Raw genomic sequence first — 25,082 nt, 5'->3', positions numbered from 1 at the left:
AAGAAGCAGCAGTGTGGGGTTGGAAAGAATAGGCATCATCTTTTATACTGCTCAGAGGTAGTTATCCTCATTATTAAGTATTTAGGTTTGCCTTTTCCAGCATAGAAATGTTAGTCTTCTGATAAATCCAGTTTCATTCAGGGGACCAGGAAGAATTAAAATATATAGTTCAGTGACCAGGAATATTAAACCATAGATCTTAAATCCCTTCCACCTTGTTGCTAAGTCAGGTTTGAGCCTTCCAATGCTGTCTGAAGTTTCATCAGCTGTAGAATATAGCAAATTTATTCCAGCATCCCAGGAGCCCGAAAAGGTTAATGTGCCTCCCCCATTGACTCAGTATTATCTAAAGAGACATCTGTTTGTCCATAAATATCTGACCCTTGTTTGCTAAATGAGTGATGGTATTGTTGGTAGAAAAACAGTAGGCTTTCTTTTGCAGGCTTAATTGGTTTTATTGGCTTTATTTGTTGAAAGCGTAAGAAATACAGACTGAGTTTTTCTGTGATGTATTCCTTGTATATTAGATGAACTCTTTCTCCAATGAGAGAAAAAAGAAAAGGATGAAAAGAAATTAGTACTTACTGAAGTTTTGCTATACATCAAGCCGTGAGCTGGACTAGAGGCTTTCACAGCGACTTCTTGTCCCCATTTTACAGATTGAGAAGTAGAGGCTCAGAACAGTTGTGAAACTTGCCTGAGGTTAGAGAGCTAGCAAGAGGTAAATTAAGGGTTGGGAATTCCAATTCCATGAAGCCGGCGGTGCAGTGGTTAAGAACTCACGACTTGGAGTCCGGCCAGCCAGGAACACATCTGCAGCATGGATTTTGAACAAGACTCTCTGTGCCTCAGTTTCCTCATCTGTAAAACACAGACAGTAGTAGCAACCACTTAATAGAGTTGTGGTAATGAAAAAAGCTATTCATGTAAAGGGCGTAGATTAGTATCTGACCGATTAGTGCTCCTGGAAGGTTAGCTATTATTGTGATTTTTATTATACCAACTCATTAAATTAGCCTTGGTCAGTACTTACTGAAAAGTTTATTTTCTTTCAGGGAACAGCTTGCCTTTTGATATGTAGTTATATTTCATTATGAAATAATGTAAACTATCCTACCTTAGAATTAAATTCTCTTCTCAGCCTCTCAGCAAAGGTTAAGATCTGAATAAAGGCATGTGTAGTTAACAAGAATTCTTGACTTTGGTAAATGTCAATGATTTGCTCTTTTCTCCTTGGTGCATGTAACCTTCTTCCATGCTGTCCATCCTGGCTTTATGAGCAGCTAAGCAAACACAAGAGGAAGAATTAAGCTGATTCTCGTGGCTTAGTTTTCTTGTCTTTGGAACATGATTATTAGGTAAAGCATTCTTTCGTTGCACTGCCTCAGGCTGCATTCTGACAGCCTGTATTCTCAGTGCACATGAGGCCTGGCTTTCACCAACAGGCTTTATGGATTTTTTTTTTTTTTTTTAATAGCAGGGAATACCAGTGGGGCTTATGCCTGTGACAGCATTGTGCATTTGGGAGCAGGCTGAGAAGGATGGCACGGACAGTGGCTGGGACAACCGAAAAAGAATGTCAAAAAAGAATGATTGAAAAAGAAATTACATAAATATGCTAGATCTTTGCCCCTACATTCTGATCCCATTTTTTTGGTGATGTCCCCTAAGACCTGTCATGGAGAGCCAGGAGTGGGACATCCCTTATTCAGTAAATACTTGTGTCCAGCAGTTAAGTGTGCTAAGTGCTGGAAAAAATGAAGATAAATATGTTATAGTGCCTGCTGTCAGGGAATTTGTAATTCATCAGGGGAGATAAATGTAAGAAGGGATAGCACTGTGTGGGAACACTTATCATGGAGTTCGTACAAGGTGCCTTGGGAGCTGAGAGTCAGCTGCACTAATTTGAGGAGGGGCCCCCAGAGGAGGGGATGTTTGAGCTGGGCCTTCGAGGGTAGGCTTGCCTGGAAGAGAATGGCAGAAAGAATAATCTTGGCAGACAGACATGATGGACAAGGCACAGAGACATGACCAGGTATGGTGTGTTGGGGAGAAGGCATGTGGCTTCAGGTGGTTGGTTATAGCACAGTGATGGGCCACATGATGTGAATTGAAGGCTGGAACTAGAAATAATGGACCACATCACTCAGGACTGTAAAGCATGGAGTGTCATGATTAGAGCTGCTTATTTTAGAAAGATCAGTCTAGGAGGGTAGACTGATAGGAGGAAAGAATTGATTGAAAGCAAAAAGTTCCAGCTAGAGATGGTGAGGGCCTGTTGTAGGAATGCAGAGGAGGAGATGGATGTGTTGCACATTTGGAGATAAAATCATTAGCATTTAGGGAACAAATTGGAGATGGGAGCAAGAGGCGAGCCTGCCTTTAAGGTGTGTGCAGAAGAAATAAAATCTATGAGAAAGACTGAGGGGTGTGGTGTTAGACAAAGGAAGAGATAGGTTTGCAACAAGAATGGTAGTGTTCAACAGTGTCACATGCCCCAGAGGTGACAACTGGGACAGGACGAAGAAGAAATTGAGGTCATTGGTAATAGGAAAATTTACCCTAGGGGTCTCGCTAGAGTGGAGAAAATAGCTGAAAGCATCTCACTTTGAGCTATATCACTACTCTATTAGAACATCATTAACAATTGGATGCATCTGTTTAAGAGAATATTCAAAAACATTCAGCTCTTCAGGTCCAAGGACCAAGATTGAGAGGCCTCTGAACTCCGTTTCTATCTTTGGCTTTCCAGGGTCTCATAGAGCCCATCTGCTGCAAATACTGTGCCTGAACCGTGCCACTTCTGTCTGTTACTGTTAACACAATCCGGAAGGCAGGTGCTTATAATCTCCTCTTCTAATTCCAAACTGGTCCTCATTTCTAAACGTGACACTTGTAGTGGATGCTGTGATAGGTTCCCAGATCCCCTTCCAAGAATGAGGCAATCATTAGCCACTTGCTGGAAGAATAAAGGTGGCTAGTGATGGTTCATCACCTGAATCCCTCTCTGGGAATTGTCCTGAGCTCAAGAGTGCCCCTTCACCCAAGATATAACCCCGGAGACTGGGATAGGGATGTCTGCCTCTCCTCATGCAAAGATGAATCAATGAAGATGTGGGCCCCTGGGCCACCTTGAGGTGTGGGATCGGATGAAATTTTTGTTTCCATTGTATTGCATTTCAATTCTTTCCTCTGCTCAGCCCCTCTTCATTCACTCCCCCAAAGATATTAATTCCAAGAGCACACCTATTAAACTCCCTGAATGAAATCTTAGAGATTCTCAGAGTCTGTTGCTTTCCCTGGAGAACCAGCCTAATATGATGATTGTTTCCAAGATGGGTTGCCATTCAAACTCTTTAGTTCCTTTGCTTCTTTTTCCAAGGCCAAGAAAAAAAGAAGCCTCTTTTTTCCCAGCAGTTGGAATGAAAGTTCTAAACTTGAGCTTCTTTGGCTTGTGTTGGCTGGGCCATATGCCCATTAATAGACTTTTCAAGGAGAGGAAAGAGCCTAAGGAAATGCGTGTATTGGCTGGGCCATATGCCCATTGGGAGCCTTTTCAGGAGCAGAAGAAGTCAACTGTCCAGTTCCTCCCGAGACTTGCCTATTAAACCCCAGCCCTGAGAAGGGACCCATGAAGTGGGGACTACCCCCTGCTCTCCATTCTCCCTCTGGCCTACCCCTCCCCTCATGCTCCTGTTAGGATCCCTGGGCTCCTAAAAGCAGCTGGGAGTCACCACCCTGCATCTCCTCTTTTCCTTTCATGTATTTTTAAAGTCAAGAAAAGTGAATGTTGAAAACACAATTGAGATATTTCAAGCAAATGTAGAACCTCTCCTCCAATTTGTTGCAGAAACACCACGGAGCAAACAAACTACTGGGAAGCACAGCTTAGAAACAAACAGCAGCTGCCACCATTTATGGGCTTTTTTTTTCCCCTCCCCTTTCCCTCATTTCTTTCTAATTCCATTTGTAATGAAACCTGCTGCTCTAATGGCCTTGCAGTTTAACAAGCAAAATTCTTCATTCCCATCCTGAGGCCTCCCAAGTGACAATGTCTCTGGGCTGTGGGGTCTTGGCCAACTCAGAGTCTAGTCATCTAACCAGAATTCTTCTAGCTCAAGGTTCTAGCTGGGACGTTGTCCACACCACTTTGACCAGGTGTGGACCGGTCCCCGAAGCTGGAACTTTGGGACTACTTGACTTGTAGGGACATGTGTCTGCAGAGTTCTTTTTTGTCCTTATGACATAGTAAGAGTAGGCAGTGCTAGCTGCAATCTTCCTAAGTGACTTACGTGCTTCATCTATTGGGATTTTTGTTTTGTTTTCATTTGTTTGCTTTCCTGTGAGCAATCTTCAAAGGCACATAGCGAAAGGTTTTCCTAAGCCTGATTTACTAAAGATTGTGACTTTTAAAAAATTCCAGTTTGTCACTTCAAACTCATTTGCCTCCTTCTCCTCCCCACCCCAACATCCCCCAAGTGGCAGAGTGGCTGCGTCCCCTGGGTTTGAATGCCACGGGTACTGCGGAACGGCTCAGCTTAAAAATGATTAGCATTAGGTTTTAATACAATGGCAGGGATGTGCAGAGCATCATGCCAGGCCCTCACTTATTCTTCCTGAGAGCTTTGCAATGGGGATGCCATCCCCATTTCATAGGCTCAGAGACTAACACCTCCCGAGGGTCAACACAGCCCGCTCACGGCAAGGCTGGTGTTTGATCCCAGGTCTGTCTGAATCCAAAGCTCAAGCCTTTTTTCCTCCAGTTTCTCAGCTACTGTAACAGTGTGTGCCAGTGCACTCATGTTGGTGTTAACTAGAGATGGCCAATGCTTTTTGGTTTAGAGGTGTCAGTCTTTATAAAATTCCTCCCAGGGAAGTTTTATTTTGTTTGAGGTTTTTTTCTTTTTGACTTCATGCCTGAAGAACATTTAAAAATAGGGAGATCTTGCACTAAGCAAAATGTTCAGCTTTTCTGGAAAAATCTTTAGACATGGCAATATTGACCTCAGATGCTGATACAGCAATAACTGGTTCCAGCTAAGTCACCCTGTCCCCAATTCCCTCAACCCCATTTTAAAGAGGACATGATTTCTTCATTTTGTCACAGACCCCAGCTGGGCCACTTCACTCATCTATGTTATATGCCTGACCTCTGCGGGCATTTGGTTTGTGACTCTTGATTTAGGCCTGGACACACAAACACAAAAAATTTGTCGGTTTAGGAATCAGTGGGAGTAAAAGTCAATTACTACTTCTCAGTTGAATTTTTATAGACTTTGATTTTTCTTTTCAACTTTTTAGGATGGTAATTCAGTACTAATAATAGGAATTATTGGACATTTTATTGCACTTTCTAACATTTAGCTGACTCCAAGGGATCACAGTACCTGTTTGGTGAAAGAAGGTACATAATTCGCCAATTTCGTATGTATTCTAAATTCTGCAGTTACCTATTGAACTGGAGACCACCCTGCCAAAGGGGATTTTACAGAGGCAATCCAGCTGAGAGGAAGAATGAATCCAAAGAAAAATATTCTGCGCCAAGTAGTTATGTTGGTTCCATTTTTTTCTTGGAAAATGTTGATTGCTTTAAGTAAGCTTGCACCACCGTGCAACAGCACCCGCTTTGTAGCTCTGCCAGCTTTCAACACAATGAGCAGCTCAGAAATATCCAAGGGAAACATCTGAAAAAATTAGAAGCACTTCAGTATGATGAGTCTTTCACTCTATATTGATGTACCGGCAAATGTGTTTCTATTTGTTGTGAGAAATGTGTTAATGTTTTTCTCTTGCTTCAGTTGAAGTCACACCTCCCTGAATCTGATTCAAACCCAGTCTCATAAAAATGGTTCTAAAAATAGAAACAAAATGGATTTTGACTAATTTCATTACTGCAGGCGAATTAAATTTTTAAAATTTTAATAGTATTTAATATTAGCACAAGAGCCCGATATAATTTGCTGATTTTTTTAAGTGATTGGCTTTTGATGAAAACAATGCCCAGAATATTGCTTTGAATCTTTATTGTTTGTTTGTTTTATCTTAGGATCCTGCAGGGATCTTTGAATTGGTGGAACTTGTTGGAAATGGAACGTATGGGCAAGTTTATAAGGTAAGTTCACTGAGCTTGAACACAGCTTCTCTGTTGTTTTGGTTCAACAATGTTGAATGGCAGTGTTGTCTCTATTTGGTCTTCAATGCCTCATAACAGATTTAAACCCCCCCCCCAAAATAGAAGTTTTAGGTGATTCTCTGTCTTTTAAAATATCTCTGTAGTCACATGACCTAAGCTGGATTCTGTGGTTTGGTCATCCCCCTTCATTGTACATTGCAGTGTTTCCATAGGGTACCCGAATTCTGATGCTGCATATTCACAGGTGTTTGAATGTTTAGTTTCTTTTACTGTGACCACTGCCAGAGCTGATTCTCAGAGAAGCAATGGATGCCATTTTCTTTAGAAGTTTAAGTCATTAAATTACCACAGCTGGAAAAGCAGATTTGCTACTGGCCTAGGGCATGAGTTTAATGAGTTTAGTGAACAGTGTTAGGAGAAAACTGGCTATCTCACAAAGCAAAGGTCTCATGGCCACAATGGATTTTACAAATTAGGAAATAATTACACATTAAACTTAAGAGGTAAGATCTGGCTGAGGAATAAGTCCTATCCCTTTGTTTTCCTATTTTACTAATTTTTGCTTATAAATTCTCCCCCCAAAATGTTTTTGAAAGAGATTTTTCCCTAGCAAATAATCTAAGTAAACTTATTGTTTAAAAACATGGATAGAATCCCTTCTCATTGTCAAAAGGAAATGGAACTGAACTGTTTTTGAACTAAAACTTTGGGGATTTTGTTGTATTAGGTAATGGTATATCTTCAAAACAAACCAACTGTTTCCTCATGATTATTTCAAGGGAAATATCCATCATTTTCTGAGTGGTAGTGATATGGAATAGCATTTCCACCACAAATTGTCTCGTTTAAAATAGTTAAAAAAAATTCATCTGAGCCCTAAACTTCTCTCAATTATTATTGTAGAACTCCTCCAGATTGCAACATTTCCAGTTATGCAGAATATGAAAGTAGAAGTAGATGTTTCGAGAATCCGGTTTTAAGTGCACGATTATAAATGGATGCATGTTGAAACTTTCATTTACCAGGAGGCACTCTTTTCTGTCCACTCCAGGGGAAAATTTCTCCCATGCAAGAAATGAGTATTTCCCAAAATGTCAACCCCTGAAATTAGACAGACTGCAGTCTACCCAAGCTGCTCACTTGATGTTGATCCTGTCTGACACAGAACGAAGGAAATGTGTCTTGGCAAATGCTTTTAAATACTTTCAATGAAGATAATTAGGTTGGAAAATTGTGTTACTGCATTTTGAGAAATTGGATTGAACTTGTGAAGTAACATAGACCAATGAATTAAGCTCAGGTTTAGATAGAAAATTACTTCTGATTTGCTGTCAATATGGAGTAGCAACTTCTGAAACATGGTGGTCATTTTATGGATCCATTTCTTAGTTCCATTCTATAGAAGACCCATTTGGGAGAAAGTTCACAGTTTGTCCACTGTTCTAAGAGGTGGAACTGTACACTTGTGCAAAAGAAGGTCATAAGAGGAATCGATTAAGGATGAGAATATTTAGAATATCTAGAATTATCTCTATTTTCTTGTTACCTAAAGACAAGGAAAAGGAAACAGATGGCAACAGGGCTTCAATTCATTTTAGAGAGGGATGATCTTTACCAATTATCTTGTTGACATTGTTATTTTAAAACAGTGATATTTTCTTAGTGGTTGGATACAAAACTTTGGCACCTCCAGCACCAAGGGTAGACTGCACAGGACTTTGGGGTCAAGAGACCTGGTCCATTTTACCAGCATCATTACATTGTTTGAGTCCATCACAGTTTTTCTGTGCATTAGCCATGTGGGAATTTAGGGGGTAGAGCTTTGAGGACTTGTGATGATTTACCTAAAGAATTGTAAGTCCCTGCTCAGTTAAGGGTTCAGTGTCTAGGCAATCAGTTGAGGTTAGGTGGCACTTTCGTGAACCTCAGAGACTCCTGGGTTTTCCAAACTCACTAATCCATTCCTGCTTTCATCCTGGGTACTGAAGGATTAAGGTTTAATGAAACAGCACAATCTGAACTCAAAGATATGTGAACCCTAAGAAAATTGTTAGGAAGTAATTGTTCCCACTAACAGATTGTGTTTAAATTTTATGAAGTAGGTATGTTCCTAAAAATATAAACATTTATTTACGAAAATAGAAATTTGACAGCACACGTAGGAGGTGACTATACAAAAGTTCTATGAGAATACTTTCTTTACGTTAAGTATTAAACCCTGGATTTTAATTTTTTATAAATTCAGCTTTTGGTATTCCTAGTATTTATAAAGTGAGATATTTTATGAGCTATTGTGCACATAGCTTTTATTTCATGGAAAGATGCATCATGTCTCTTTTTATAAGCTGTCCTAATAAAGTCATAATATGATTTTGTTTACAAGTTCTTTTTAAAAAGTGTACTTATTAAAATAAATAAAAATGCAGATATAGTAGACTATTTCCTAAAGTATATCTGCATATGAACCAGATATACCTAGATGTGGGAATATAGTTTATGAAAAGATCATTTAATAATGTCTAACTTTTCAAAGTTGTTTTTAGTCTTAGTCCCAAGTTTGGTTACGTTGTTCTTGGAAGTCTAGATGTGTTTATCGTTAGCGTTTTGGTCCCAGGTGGTCTGAGTGGAAATTCAGTATCTGGTTTTACTTTATCTATTGGACAGAAGAAGTAAATAGTAAAGAACAGTGATTCTCTGTTGGGACTTTTAATGAGGAAACCATCTTCTTGTGGCTGTAGTTCCAATTAAAATCCAAGAACAGGCCACATACCTGCTTTTTAAAGGTCTCGGCTCTTTATTGACATGCCACCTATTGAGAACCTAATGGAATCTCAACAAGTTTTTGTTTGAATACAGTAATTGTTTTAATAATCCAAAATGATTGTTTAATGTTCACCATTAAAACACCTCTACAAATTAGCCACAATTTCAAATTAATGTTAGTCTGTCTTATTTCTTAATATGCTCTTTTGAAATGTATATTGGTTATTATAGAGATGGAGACATATTTCATCCCAGGATGACGCTGTGAATTAGGAATATTTGGATTCTTTAGTACTGTTCTTGGGTTTCTTTCTAATCCTCCTTAAAGTTGCAAAGTGCAAAGTAAAGAGGCCAACTTGCTGTGTATAGCGTTTATGAGTGAGTGAGTGGGAAAGTGTGTGTGTGTTCTCACCAGTAGCAAGGGACCTCAGAGGTCATCCAGTTCAATCGTTCCTCAGCCAGCTGGCTGCCAGTCTGTCCTTGATCACCTCCAGTCATGTGGAACTCATTACCTACCAGTAAGTCCATTTTCTGACAACATTCTGATAGTTGTTCTTTATCATATTGAGCTGAGATCCTGCCTTCCTGTAACGTTTACCATTTCAACTCAGACGTATGCCCTTAGAGCTATTAAAATAATAACTTAAATCTTCTTGCACAAGAATATAGCCCTTCAAAGATTTGAAGAGCGTGTCACCCTCTTTCCCCCAATCGCATATTTGTGTCTTCTGTTCTCCAGGCAGTAGAGCTCCCGTTGCTCAATTAATTCTTCATGTGACAGATTTGAGACCTTTCATTTATCGTTACCCAGGTCTTTGTCCTGAAACTACTCTAGGAAATTACTAAAAATGATATTTCATGCTAGTTTTATATTTCATAAACATTTTGCACGTATTACCTGATTAAGATTTAAGTTTTATAGTAAATCTGTGAAAACCTCGTTTCCCACCTCCAGGCTTTTATACTTTGGGTTTCCCCCCAACTCTCTCGTGACTGGATGCTTCTCAGTCATTGCTCAGCTCAGGTGTCACCTCCTCAAGGGCTGCTTTACATTCCTACATCCAATAGTGAGCCACTTCTTTTAACACTCTCTCCACACACTCCATCACATTTATTTGTTTTATTATCTCCATAGCATTACTACTCTCTGAAATTATTTTGCTTCTTTGTTTGTACAGTAAGTAATAAATAAGGGAAAAACAATGACAGGGATGTAATCTATTGAATTTATCACTGTATCCCAAGTTTGGTACATAGTAGGTGATCTGTCTCTTTCTATTTAGCTAGCTGGCTGTGTGTGTGCGTGTGTGTGTGTGTGTGTCTGTGTTTCCAACTTTTTTTTCATTATTGTCCCCCTAAGGAGCCCTTGTAGACATTTTTTTTTAAATCGCCCTTCCATGCTCACAATAAAATATTAACAACACAGGAATATATTATCTATTTATGTATTGTGCCCATATAGAGTTCCACAATATCTAAGACTTTATTTGCTGTCTCCAGGAACAAAATTTTGCCCCCTTGGGGCATTGTCACTGTGCTGGTCTGAATCTGTGGTGGACCCCAGAAAAGCCATGCCCTTTGATCCTCATTCAATATTGCTGGGTGGGAGCATTTTGATTGTTCCCATGGAGATGTGACCCACCCAATTGTGGGTGGTAACTTCTGATTAGATGATTCCCATGGAGGTGTGTCTCCACCCACTGAAGGTGGAGTTGCTTACTGGAATCCTTTAAAAGAGGAAACATTTTGGAGAGAGTCCACTTTTGGTAGAGCCACGAGAAAGCCAGCAGACGCAACCATGTTCACCATGTGCCCTTCCAGCTGAGAGAGAAACGTTGAATGTCCTCGGCCTTCTTGAAACAAGGTATCTTTCTCCAGATGCCTTTGATTGGACATTTCTATAGACTTGCTGTAATGGGGACATTTTCTCGGCCTTGGAACTGTAAACTAGCAGCTTATTAAATTTCCCTTTTTAAAAGCCATTCTGTTTCTGGTATATTGCATTCTGGCAGCTAGCAAACTAGAACAGTCACCCTTGTTGAAAAAAACATGATTTGAAAAACAATAAATAAATGAAAAGTAATTTATAGATTGGAACTTGAATCTCAGAAATTAGATGACTTAACCCAGAACCTTCTTAGTCATTATATTTCAGAACTGGCACTCAAATTCCTGCTTCTTGATTTGAAATCCAGTATTTCTCCTACAAGGCCATTCTGTCTCAATGCCACTTGACATTCGGGGAATCAGAATTGAACAGCATTTTCCTTGATATTCCTTTTTATATCAGTTTCAAGTTTTCTTAGCATTTTCATAAAATATTAGTCTACTTTACTTCATAAATGCATATTTATACCACAGTAATAAACAAAATATTCTACCTCGTTCTAGGTTGAGAGCTAGAGATAGATTTTTTGCTAAATGGATTGTCAGAAGTCTCTAGAGGTGAAACCCATGGAGCAAAAGTTTTCTGGGCTTCAGTTTCCTGGCAGAGGTTCTCAAACTTGAACATGCAAAGTGAATATTTTGGAAAGTATTAAAAATGTGTATGTAAGTCCAGGCCCCAAGTTCGAAATGTTTGGTTCAGTATATCTGCAGTGGAGTCTAGGAATCTTCACTTTTAATAAGTGTACAGCTTCATTCTAATGTTTAAGGCCCTGGAAACATTTACTTCTAGAAACTCTGCAAGAAGGATTGTATATTTTCCTGTTGTAGAGTCGCTGGAATGAAGCCTAATTTTAATATTTCTGGTAATCATTTACTTTAGGATTTACAAGCTGACTTAAACTTGGATGAACTGAGAAAAGTGAAAAACAGAGATCTTGAGCAGAGATGTGATACCAACCAGTTTGTACTCGCTCATTTAAAGATTTGACTTTTGGTGTGCTTGTGATTATGTTTTACTGTTGTTTTGGGAAAATTCAACTCAAGACCTGAGATTTGATAGTCAAAACTGACCTGGTGTAAAAAAATCTGAGGCTGTTGCAGGAAATTTTCCTCAAATCTGTATATTTGATCTCTTCACTCGCCTTCTGTTAAAATGTAATGCATTTTAATGGTAAAATTATTAACTGTCTTGATATGAAGCTGATTGATTCTATGACATTTCCCTGGGTGCTATTAATAGTCTATTGCAGTGAATCATGTATTGTACCATTCACTTCTTGTTTAGTAAGGAGTTAGTCTGCAAAAATGTTATGTTTTTAGATAATATTAGCATTTGTTTAATCAAGAACTTCCAATATTAAGAACACATTCTTTCACATTTATAGAGTGCCAGTGAAAAAGCCTGGTGCTTGATGGGGGAAGGATGCAGAGCTAAGTGAAGTGGCTCTTGCTCTCAAGAAGTATGTAATCAGACTACTAATTAGGACTCTGATTGCTCACAGTGTGCTAAGAGTTTATATATATATATATATATATATATATATATATATATTATCTTACTCTGTCGTCTCTGTGGTGATGTTCCTTATTCGCAGCAAAGGAAACTGAACTGCATTTATGAAACCACACCATTACTCTATGGCAGGTTTGGCACTTTTGACATATTGGGTTGGGTTAGCCTCAATATAGACACTGTTCTGTGCGTAGGCCTCCTACCTATGAGATGTCAGTGGCATCCCCTCAAGTCTTTTTTTTTTTTTCTTATTTTTATTTTTTTTATTAATTAAAAAAAGAATTAACAAAACAATTAGAAATCATTCCATTCTACATGTACAATCACTAATTCTTAATAACATCACATAGTTGCATATTCATCATTTCTTAGTACATTTGCATCGATTTAGAAAAAGAAATAAAAAGACAACAGAATAAGAATTAAAACATTAATAGAAAGAAAAAAACAAAACAAAAAACCTATACCTCACAACATGCAGCTTCATTCAGTGTTTTAACATAATTGCATTACAATTGGGTAGTATTGTGCTGTCCATTTCTGAGTTTTTATATCCAGTCCCGTTGTACAGTCTGTATCCCTTCAGCTCCAATTACCCCTTCTCTCTTTTTTTTTTTTTAATTAACGGAAAAAAAGAAATTAACCCAACATTTAGAAATCATACCATTCTACATATGCAATCAGTAATTCTTAACATCATCACATAGATGCATGATCATCATTTCTTAGTACATTTGCATCGGTTTAGAAAAACTAGCAACATATCCGAAAAAGATATAGAATGTTAATATAGAGACAAAAATAAAAGTAATAATAGTAAAGTCAAAACAAAACAAAACAAAACAAAACAAAAACCTATAGCTCAGATGCAGCTTCATTCAGTGTTCCAACAAGATTACTTTACAATTAGGTATTATTGTGTTGCCCATTTTTGAGTTTTTGTATCTAGTCCTGTTGCACAGTCTGTATCCCTTCAACTCCAATTGCCCATTATCTTACCCTGTTTCTACCTCCTGCTGGACTCTGTTACCAATGACATATTCCAAATTTATTCTCGAATGTCTGTTCACATCAGTGGGACCATACAGTATTTGTCCTTTAGTTTTTGGCTAGACTCACTCAGCATAATGTTCTCTAGGTCCATCCATGTTATTACATGCTTCATAAGTTCATCCTGTCTTAAAGCTGCATAGTATTCCATCGTATGTATATACCACAGTTTGTTTAGCCACTCTTCTGTTGATGGAGATTTCGACTGTTTCCATCTCTTTGCAATTGTAAATAATGCTGCTATAAACATTGGTGTGCAAATGTCCGTTTGTGTCTTTGCCCTTAAGTCCTTTGAGTATATTCCCAGCAATGGTATTGCTGGGTCGTATGGCAATTCTATATTCAGCTTTTTGAGGAACCGCCAAACTGCCTTCCACAGTGGTTGCACCCTTTGACATTCCCACCAACAGTGGACAAGTGTGCCTCTTTCTCCGCATCCTCTCCAGCACTTGTCATTTTCTGCTTTGTTGATAATGGCCATTCTGGTGGGTGTGAGATGATATCCCATTGTGGTTTTGATTTGCATTTCTCTAATGGCCAGGGACATTGAGCATCTCTTCATGTGCCTTTTGGCCATTTGTATTTCCTCTTCTGATAGGTGTCTGCTCAAGTCTTTTTCCCATTCTGCAATTGGGTTGGCTGTCTTTTTGTTGTTGAGATGAAAAATCTCTTTATAAATTCTGGATACTAGACCTTTATCTTATATATCATTTCCAAATATTGTCTCCCATTGTGTAGGCTGTCTTTCTACTTTCTTGATGAAGTTCTTTGATGCACAAAAGTGTTTAATTTTGAGGAGCTTCCATTTATTTATTTCCTTCTTCAGTGTTCTTGTTTTAGGTTTAAGGTCCATAAAACCGCCTCCAGTTGTAAGATCCATAAGATCTCTCCCAACATTTTCCTCTAACTGTTTTATGGTCTTAGACCTAATGTTTAGATCTTTGATCCATTCCCCTCAAGTCTTAATGACCAAAAATGTCTTCAGATTTTCCTAAATCACCCTAGGTGGCAAACTCAGCCCTGGTTGAGAATGATTGTTCCAAAAAGAAAACAAAATGACAAAGATGTTAAAAATTGAAGTGCAAGTGAATCAACGAGAGTGTAGAATTTGGAGCCTTCAGTGTTAGCCAGGGAGAGTGGGGGCCTCAGTGGGTCGGGGGAGGAGAATTTGGAAAAAGTTTAGAGGCCTTGGGATTTGCACTGTATCTTGGAGTGTAATTTAGTGTTTTCAAAGATGGAAAGGAATGTAATGAAAAGGGCTGTGAGGCAGGCCTGAGATGGTATCTTGATCTGGCTCTGCCTCTTTCTAGTTGTGTGAAGATAGCTGAGTTACTCTCTGGGTTTACTTTTGTGTATCTGCTATTACTAGTACCGAGTAGAGCTGTTATGAAAACTCAGCCTGTAAAGTATGTGGAAGCCCTTGGGATGAAATCAGAGATGCATCTATTTTTGCTTCTCCTTCTCCTTTTGATTTCTTGATTTTTACAAATGCCCAAAATTACATTGTTTATATTGAACCCAAATCTCAATACTTAGAATATGACATTTGATAATATAATTGCCATTTAGATATTGTAGTTGGTCTTTAGTGTTAAAAGATTAAAAAAAGTCAATTTCTCAACAATTTGTTAAGAGAAGATGATTTGTGAGTGAGAATTGGTTGTGCCACTCTGTAACTTTGCTGGGATGAGAGTGATTTTTTCAGTAATTCCATTCTGTGTCAACTGGTGAATCAATGATCACCAGTTTTAATTCTTAAGATAGAGTGAGAACCAAATCAGGAGGCTTTGCTGTGAGACTTGTAAGGAGTGTGAGAGTAATAAGGACCCTTTGGAATTGAGAAAGACATGTCCCTAAGTCACTGTAGCTTTTAGCTTACAATATAACCACTTAGAGATTCATTTATTCTCATTTGGAAAATGGAACAAAAACATCTTTCCTGCTATACTTCATCAGACTCTTGTGAGATTGAAATGAATTGATGACTCCAAAAGTATTTTGTTAAGTATAACGAATGTGCTATGCACATTTAAGATTTTTTGTTTTGCTATTGTTATTTATTACAAGGTGGGTGGCAGAGTCCTTTTATCCCAGGCGCTACGTTGTTCTTTGTCTTTTCCAACTTCATGCCCACTATGTTATATGTTCCCAAATAAATGATAATTCCCTTCTAGAAAGCCTGGCTCCAGCTGTAGGTTCAATTCTTCCATCCCTTCTATGCCCTGTCTGGGGTCTTCAGACAAATAAGAGTTGTTGATTGCGTGGGAAGTCTCTTTGTCTTTGTCTTTGCCTGACGATTCCCCCATTGACATTTATTAGCTGGTTACTGTGTTTCCCAAAGTGTGTTCAATGGAACCCTGAAAGAAGTTAGGCAGAAAAAAAGGGTAGAGTGACTAAAGAAGCTTGTGAAGTGCTGCTGGCCTTCCCTCATAAAAGGAGACAGTGTACATTAGCATCTGTATTGCTTTCTTTTACCCAATAAAAGAAATTTTTCCAATTTCTTTGACTTTGTAGTCCCCCCACCCTGTTCCCACAAATAACCTCTATTTATGCCTCTTGGAACTATTCCATAGGACATAGATTTCAGGATGGCTTCTGTCCCTGTGCCCTAGCCAGTGTCCATTTCCATCTCATTGCAACCTCAGTATCATCCTGTCCCTTTGGATCAGGAGACAGTTTATGTAAAACATGGTTGCAGGGCTGTGGTTCCTGTTTCCTTATAAACCGGGTTATTGGGTCAGGTCTGGTAAGCAGATTTCCTTAGAAAAGATTTTTGTGTGCTGTTTATAATAATAAGTTCATCTCATTAAAAATAAATGAACGATAATGGCCAAAGTTACCAGTACCTTTGGCCATTGGTTTCAACCCAATTAAAAGGGATTATTTTTAAAAATATACAAACACTATTATATTAGGAGTACAAAAACTGACTTTTTTTTGACATCAGATGGACATCTACAAAATGTCTCTAAGATGCTCTAGTACATACAGAGAGTTCTTCTGACTCATCATAGGTTCATTTGACTATAGCTAAGGTGTTCAGATGACTTAAGTCTGAGAGTGTATTTTTATTGCAGTTTGCCAAAATTACAGGTAATGGTTTTACGTTTGTTCCCTGATAAGTAGGAATGATCATTTATCCTTGAAATGTATTGGCTTGATGAGACTTTCATCCTTATAGATCCCTGTATTATTTGCCTCTAATTTGGCTTGCAAGCACGTCCCCTCACTCTGGGATCTGTTGGTGTAATGAATTAGGTGGGTTGCGACGTGTGCATGGAGGGAAGACCTTTGCAAGTGCTGAGAGCCGTATGCCATGTGAAAGGGTCACTTTCTCCGCTAGGTGGTGGCACCTCCAGAGTTGTTAGCAAAATTTGCCCAGGGACCTAGGTGAAATTTCTTGTGGTTACTAATAGTGTTCAGCCTTCACAGTTTCCAGAAATCTCCCTGTTAGCTTTGGAAAAAAAAAAAAAAAACTGTAGATATCTGGGCCTTTCTCCCAGAGATTTGGCGTTAGTTGGATAGATGTAGAGCTGGATAAAGTATTTTTCCAAACTTCCCAGATGCTTCTAATGTGCAGCCAAGAATGACAGCCACAGGGCCAAGATATTGCCTCTCAGAGGGCCCCAGAGCTCTGCTTGGTGTCTTTACCTTTGGGGAAGAGTCTCTGCCACTCATATCTATTCTGGAGTTTTGTTTATGTTTATTCATATATTCAGGCTTCATAATAAGCATCTACTATCTGCTAGGCACTGCCTTCAGGCAGGGTGTATAGCTATGCATGTGTCAGAGCTCCTGCCCTCAGAGGGTTTGAAGTCTTTGGGTAGTGAAACATGTAAATTAATAACTTCAATAGTGTATTACCCACACACCAGAGGAGTATGCAGGTGGCATATGGTTGGGATGCAAAGAGGCACAAAACCAATTATGCAGGGCCTGCAGGGGGGCCAGCAAAGACTTCAGATAGGAGGTAACTCTTGAATTGAATTGTGAAAGATGAATCGATCATTGATTCTCATTATTTGCACTATCTGTGTATTATAAAGTCACCATGAACCATAAAATAGCAAAAACTTAACATTTTTTCCTTGTGAAAATATAGGGTTAGGCTCTTGAGAGCCTCTGGCCTCAAGGTTTTTCTCTATCAGTCAACCCATAACCTTGTTTTATGTGTGTTTCTGTTTAAAGACATTTTAAGATATACGTTGGTTTGTTAACTTTGAACTCACGGTTAACAGCACTATAACTCATGCCTACATGAAGCTTATCTAACACACATATTTTCTCTGTAAGGCACATCACACACAGCCTTCTTGCACTTAAGAACACTAGACAGCACTTCAGCACCTTGCTTGGGGTCTATTTTACATAGCAAAACATGTAAGAAAGTGGAAAGTGTAACTAAATATATAACTCTCCTACCTGTTTACAGTAGGAGAGCTGAAACAAGAAGGCTGAGCATTTTTTTGCCCAACTTCAGCTGAGAATGTACATGTCAGGCACTCAAACGACATGTCTGCAAGTGACAGGGAAAGCGCGTCAGTGATAACTTTATAAATACATTTTAGCAAGAAGGCAAATTTGAAAACACAAATTCACAAATATCGCAAATAATGAGCATCAACTCTGCCTGGGAAAGGGGAATGGAAAGAGGCAGTCTCTGGGGAAGAAGAAAGATCTCTCAAGTTCCTGTCTACTATGGACTGGGACAGGGTCAAGACCTGAGTTGAAGCAGGCCTGGGAAAGATGTACGACTTGTGCTGGATAGACCACTGGACTTTTCTCACTTTGAATCTTGACCTTGCAGCTGTTCAACTTTATGAGTTTAAGCAAGTCATTTGGCTTTTCCAGGCCTCAGATTCATTTACAATGGAGCAGTTGGAGTAGAATGGTCTTCAGAGTTCTTTCCAGATCTACCTTAACTCCAGGTAGCAGAGTAGTCTGGATGACCTTCACAGGTTGCTTCCATGAATCCATGTACAGCCTTTGCTTTTCCAGCTGCAAAACGAGGAAACTTCAACTTCTGTTTACAGAAATATTCTCAGCCATTAGCAAGATGAATTGTACTGAGTACTTATGCCATTAGCAAGATGAATTGTACTGAGTACTTATAAATACTGTTTGGTGTGGTGGCATTGCTTTGTACAGTTTTAGGTTAAAAGCTATAGACACACGTGCCTCTTATACCACTCTCTCATTAATTCAGAGCCATGAGGTTCTCATAGATTCTCGTTGCTCCACTAAACATTGACACATCCTTCCAAAAGCAGATGAAAAGATGAAGACATCATCTGCCAGGTCCAGACATGGACCGGTACTCCTGTGTCCACCTTTCATTTGAAGGCTTTATAGGTGGCTTTCGGGCAAAGTACTTTCATTCTGTCTCATGTCAATGAATTGCCAAATACCTTGACACACAACACCCCCATGACCTGTAATTTTTAGATCTCATAACACCCTTAATGACTTGGTGATTATAAGGCACTCTCAAGTAATTAAGCAATCAATAGTTACTATGTAATTACCATTATTCTGGGGTTCATTGTAACCTGTAAAATAAAACCCAGCCAGGACTACAGGCACAGAATTTAGGGCCATGGGCAACTTTATTTTGTACATGGGAAACTTTTGAGGCCGTTTAAAAAGAATAACCAGTTAATTGGGGCAGTAACTTCTGCTATGGCCTTGGGCATTGCTTCTGATCACTCTCCCAGGCAATGCACAGGTTTCTGTGTCAGTTTTGTTCTTCTCTTCAACAAAGGGGAGAAAGGATACTGCATGGCGCATGGAAAAGTCTTAATAAACACAAAATAGCTACCATAACAATAATAATAACAATACCATCTTTCTGGGCTACGGGAAAGATTTATGACCTCAATTGTGTGAAGAGCTCAGTCTTCTTTGGGGGAAGGTGCTCTGTTGTTTCTGAAAAACGTGCCCACAATTTGCATAATGGCCCACCGGGACTTACAGTCTTTGGCAGACCACTTGCGTGTTTGAATTGGTGCTTTCTTATAAAAGTCTTTCTTGAGATTTTCAGTTTTGATTCTTATTACATTACATTCAGGGAGGCAGGAAGAGGCCCATAAGTGAAATCTTATGACTTTTTTTTTTTGACATGGGCAGGCTCCGGGAATCGAACCCTCGAACCTGGGTCTCCAGCATGGCAGATGAGAATTCTGCCACTGAGCCACCGTTGCACTGCCTGAAATCTGATGACTTTCAAACTTTGACATTCTGTCTTTTTTTTAAAGAAAATATTCCCAATAAACCTAACTTTACATGTGATGGTTTCCTGGTTAGTTTCTTGCAAAACTGGATCTCTGACAAGTCCAGAATGCTTCTGCGTGTCTTTCTGTCCCTGTGTGGGTATTCCCCAGGATGACTCACCCGGGGCCTACCTTACCCTCCAGGTACCTGGCTGCAGCTCCTGCAGGTCTGTGTGCCTTGTTCTAGAAAGCTGAGCCTGCCAGAGCCCTTGATTTTCTACCCTATTTATATCTAAATAACAGTCTTTCTCAGGGAGAGGTTAAAAACCCTATATGAATTCTTAAAGAGGGTTGTTAATGTTTTCTATATTAAAATGCCCTGGGCCATGGTTATTTCAATTGCAGTTTTATAAATCAAAGTTTCCTTTACCTTTAAATGTACTGACTATTTTATTTTTTAGTGGCAAATTTTGTCCTTCCCAGGGGAGGCTCTAATATTTAATTCTAAAGCGGAATGTTCTGGAGGGAGGGATTTGGGGTCTGTACTTTATATAGTGGCCCATTTACCAGTGCATCCCTTGGTGAGCTTCCCTCCCCCACCAGTTCTCAGATGGGGCCCTGCCCTTGGGCTGAGTTCTGAGGCTCCCAGAAGCACAGCATCTCTCCCAGTTGACTCAACGTCTAAGGTTCCTCAAGATGTGCCCTCTGCCTGCCCCTCCTGCTAGTCTTCTGCATACCCTGACCCCCATCCCCTGCTTGACATGGCCGCACCCTGACCTCAGTGAATGCCTCAGCAGCACGAGGTTGCTTGAGACTCATGCATGCAGCGTGCAGCTTTTGCATCTGTGCTGGCCCATCCCCTCCCCACCTGCTCCCGACTAACTATCCTGAGTTACTTTTTCCTTGGCATGAGCGGCACCTCCCCCTGGACAGGGTTAAAAGATCTTCCCAGGGCTCTGTGGCCATGGCTGAGCTCTTTTCTTATTGCACTGACCTCACCCTTCTGTAATGTTCTGTCTGGCTGTCTCCCACTCCAAATGCTGAGCTCCTTGAGGTCAGGGACATTACCTTATGGTTTCTCTAGTACTGATACAGAGTAGATGGCTAAAAATATCAACTTAAAAAGAAAAAAAGAAGAAGTACATCACTCCTACATTATGCTGCGGTTGGAATGTCCTATCTCTTTGCACTGTGTGTCCTTTTGACATGTAGTTTCTGCCTGACCTTCACTGTTTAAGTAAATGAATCGAGGAGATTGACCCTAAATGCGATATTTAATAGCCCACAGCCGCTGATCACCTAAGTTAAATAAAAATAATGTCCAATATGACAAAAGAGAATAAGAGAATAGGACAAAGAAAAAAATTTTTTTCTCCCTATTTCTAAAGCTGATTTTGTGGACGTGATTCTAAAAGTGTCCCTGTGTCCAAATGCAAAGGGGCACAGTTCAGTTGAGCTTTAAAGACTCAATTTATACACTTTTTAGGAACAAAGATGAGTTTTCTTTAGTTGTGTTCCTTCTACCATGTCTTCAGCACCATAGAGTTGAACATTGAGGTTGATGAGTATACCAGATTTTGTAAAACCTTCACATCCATTATTTCATTTGCTCCTCACAATAATCCCACAAGTTAGATAGTAAATAGAACAGGTGCAATATTCCTATTTTAAAGATAAAGAAATTGAGGTCTGAGAGTCTATAATGACTTTCCTGCCATTACTGAGTAAATGGTAGGACAGGAGCCCAGAAAAAGGCTTTGGTGACTCCTGGTCAAGCGGCCTGAATTCTCTGTTCTGCTCAGAAGTTTCCCAGAAGGAAATCCAGAAAAGCTCCTTAAGGGTTTGGCAGGGATTGCTCTTGCCATATCCTTGCATTGGATGTTTGGAATTCATTTTAAGCAGATCTCTGATATGTTTGAATTTATAATATAAAGCAGTGATGCCATAACTTTGTCTCAATATATAGTTCTTTTAAATCTTTAACCCAGAATACTCAAAGGTGACTGATGGCTAAATAATTAATCACCGATTTCTTAGCCAGTGGAGATATTGTGTTTTTATACAACAAACAAAATTGCCATTTTTTTTTTCAGACAGATAAGGCAATTCTTTTCCATCTACAAAAAAGGAACTGGCATGCCTTAGGCTAGTGACATTTTTACAATATGAAATACTGCTGTGCTGATCACTTGAGGGATCTGGTTGCTGCTTTTCTCAAGATTTGTTTTTGGTGGGAGAAGGAAGGGAATAGTATATTTCTAGACTTCTTCAAAAATCAGCCCCACTAGCCAGGTGCTTTATTATTATTTTTTTTCTCCAGAAGACTGCAGTCAGGCTGGTGCTTGATAAATGTTTGTTGAGTTGGATTGATTTATTCTCTCAGCTGTGGTTGTGTGCTTTTGTGAGCAAATGGATGAATCTTACTGCTCTGGAGACTGCAAATATTTGCTTAAGTGCATAATCTGCACATTTGCTCTGTTCTGGGGAGAGGGGGAACCCATGACCTGTAACCCTGCATGGCATTGTAGCAAGTTGCTTACCCTTTGTTTTGGTATTTCCTCCTTGACGGGGGGCCTAAGCTTGGGTGTGGGGTTCAGGGTGGGGAAGGGCAATGAAACAGAGTGGAAGGAAAGAATTTCAGGATACTGTAGTTGAGGGTGTCCTTGGTAAAGTGTCAGGATACAGAGTATTTGTTGGATAATTTAACATGAATGCAAGTCAAGAGTACTGGTGCAAGGACGCTCCATTTCTGTTTCCACTAAGGTCTATGCTATTCTATTTTCCTTTATCTGTAGATTTTTAGATATACCGCACCAGTTAGCCAAGACGCCCTTGAGATGCCTCTGAAGGCTTTCATCAGAAACCGCAGTGACGACGTTTGCCCACATTTATCCATTCTTTCTCACTATGTGTCAGACCTACAAAAGTTAGTGAAACAAAGGATGGGGTGTCCTTCTTTTGATTGGAGTCTGGGTTTATTGTATATTCTCTTAGAAAGAGTTTTAAATTAAGCAGATTCTGATTTCATCCAGTTAACCTCTCCAGTGACTACAGCAGGAGAAAAAGAATGTTTTGTGCCTAAATATTTAGTACATTTTATTCTACTGTTTTGTACCCACTTAACCACTTTGAGAGACTCTTAACTTTCAAAATCCTTCATTCTGTGAAGAAGCCCATCGTGAAAACCAATCACCCAAGCCACTCCCCTCCCACACATGAGTATGTCCCTCCCTGGAGGCTTAAAGAAAAGGTGTTTGGTGCCAAGTTCTCTCAGGTTACCCCAAATTTAATGTTCTGCAGGAAGATGGGGGATAGGGTAGGAAGAGCAAATAATGAGGAGCCCTGGTTGCCTTTTTCCTTAGGTCTCCAGTTTATTTCTTGGTCAGAACAAGACAAATGTCTGCAGGTAATCATCTGAGTAAATATGTCATAAATTTTAGATGTGACCAAGAAACCAGTGTTGATAGAGGGTGGGGCAGAAAAACCAAATAGAAAATTTAAAAAAAAAAAGCCTATCAACAAAACCTCAAACAAAACAACAGCTTCCAAAGCAAAAAATCCTTTGCTTGAGTATGGTTTTCCAGTCCAGAAACATAGGAAATTTATGAATACCTGGCTAAGTTGATGAGTAATGCTGTGGTCAAATGCGCTCTTTGAAATTTGGTCTACATGCCATATGAGAACATAATTGGTGTTAGTTCTCAAATACATATCTTTGTGAATACCTAAAAGTAGTGCTAGTGGCAATAGTGATTCCCACCCCACACCTACCCACTACTTACATTATTTCTGTGGTCTGCATTGTCAAGTGCTGAAGAGATTCCTTACCTGTGCATCCATCTTCAGGGTATCATTGAATTTCCAAGCTCATGGTCATTATGTTGTAATTGTGACGATCAATTTCAGGTATCCCTTGGGATTATGAAACCGATTTGTTGACAGTCAACATGAACATCCTGAGGTTTCATCGTCTTATTCAGGATCTGTTTCTCAGGAAGCCCAGTGGTGAGAACTCAGAAGAACTCCTAGGCCTTTGGCCTTGTGCCCGCCAAGTCCTGCTCTGAGCTGCCCTTTGGCTTTCTGAGATCCAGGTTAAAGTCAAGTAGTGTTCTTTTGAAGTTTTCTTGAGGAACACAGTTCAGGATGCTGGCCAACCCAGGTACTCAAATTTCAGGGTGAGTTTATGGGCACTTGAGGTCAACTACTTCTCTGCAGTTGATATCTATTTCCAAAATAAGTGTGGGGAAGAAAATTTCCTCTTCAATATCAGTGTTTTGGGTCACAACAGAAAAGACTAAAGGACCTACTGATGATTGTTAGTTAAAAAAAATTGGAGTAGTCATAAGTATCTATTTGGCATTTATACTGAATGTAAATTCGTTATTTAAATTGGATTTCTCATTAAGATGTTAATAATTTGAGGACACTTCTTTTCCTGTGGTACATTGTCACCCTAAGATACAGTTGTAGTTTGGAAAGCTGATTTTGCTTGAATAATGGCATTTCATGCTAGCACATACTTTGTGAGAGATTTGGAGGATGAAGGTTATTACAGAATTTTCTTCAGAGTGAAAGTTGTGAGAAATAACCAATATCAACTTTGAAGAAGTACTGGAACTACAAACATTACTGCTTACTCCTAATAGGAGAAGGAAAAACACGTTGACTTTTTAACCCAGTCCGAATGATGGACTAGGCATCACAATGAAAGGCCCAGAGCTGAAGAATTGACTTGGAGACAAATATGGCCGAAATGGCCCAATTGCTCACGGGCCCAGGGAAGGTGATGTGGAGGAGAGTGTCACTGTTCTCTAGGCTTGAACCTCAGAGGCGAAGGATGTGTTCAGATTCTTTTGGTAGTTCATTCAAGAGCACTTCCTTTGTATTTCTTTGCCCTGGGTCATCTCTTGTGGTCAGGAGTTTTCATAGTTTTTATATGTGCTTTGGGTGGCAGTTCTTGACTTCACTTGCGGTTAATGTGTCTCTTTAAAGTTCAAGGAACAACTTAATTCTGCTAATAGTTCTAATATGTTGGTATGGATGGGTAATCCTTTAAATATTGCACTTAAGAGGATGTATGTAGTACATATGCCCATTATAGGGAAGACTCTGTCTTAGGCCTCTGTACCTTAACTCTAAGAGGTAGATGCTTACTATTTATCCCAGTTTTACAGGTGAAGAATCTGAACTTTGGAGTATTTGACTTGCCCTATGTCACACTGGCAGTAAGTGACACAATTTGAAGTCACACCCTTTTGATACCAAATTGTTGAAGGAGTGAATGTGTGATATAGCTGCTCAGCTCAAGTGTTCAGTGATTGAACTTTTAACTTAAAATTTTCTGGTTTAACTGAGAGCCACTGTCTCAGGTTCTCAGGATCCCTTCTAAAGTAGAGGAGTCAAACCGGAAAGCCATGTTTTCCATCAGCAGGGTTTATATGCTTTATTTCTCCTATCTGACCATTTTAAAAAGGTAGAAGAAAGTCATTATGCTGCTCACAAGTACTTTAGTGATTCTGCCAATATG

The 25,082-nt window shown here is 39.4% G+C and overlaps 1 protein-coding gene across 7 annotated transcripts in view; it reads left to right on the top strand.

The window, feature by feature from the left end:
- Nucleotides 1-25,082, top strand: part of TNIK (TRAF2 and NCK interacting kinase) — a 404,859-nt gene that overhangs the window by 85,655 nt on the left and 294,122 nt on the right. For 6 of the 7 annotated variants that reach the window (XM_077161031.1, XM_077161029.1, XM_077161030.1 and 3 more), the window contains exon 2: nt 6,047-6,112. In XM_077161031.1, the coding sequence (XP_077017146.1) occupies nt 6,047-6,112 (66 nt within the window). The other variant, XM_077161032.1, reaches the window with a different exon arrangement.

The sequence above is a fragment of the Tamandua tetradactyla genome, chromosome 5, assembly GCF_023851605.1.
Source record: "Tamandua tetradactyla isolate mTamTet1 chromosome 5, mTamTet1.pri, whole genome shotgun sequence".
Lineage (NCBI taxonomy): Eukaryota > Metazoa > Chordata > Mammalia > Pilosa > Myrmecophagidae > Tamandua > Tamandua tetradactyla.
This window is presented reverse-complemented; position numbering and strand designations above follow the sequence as displayed.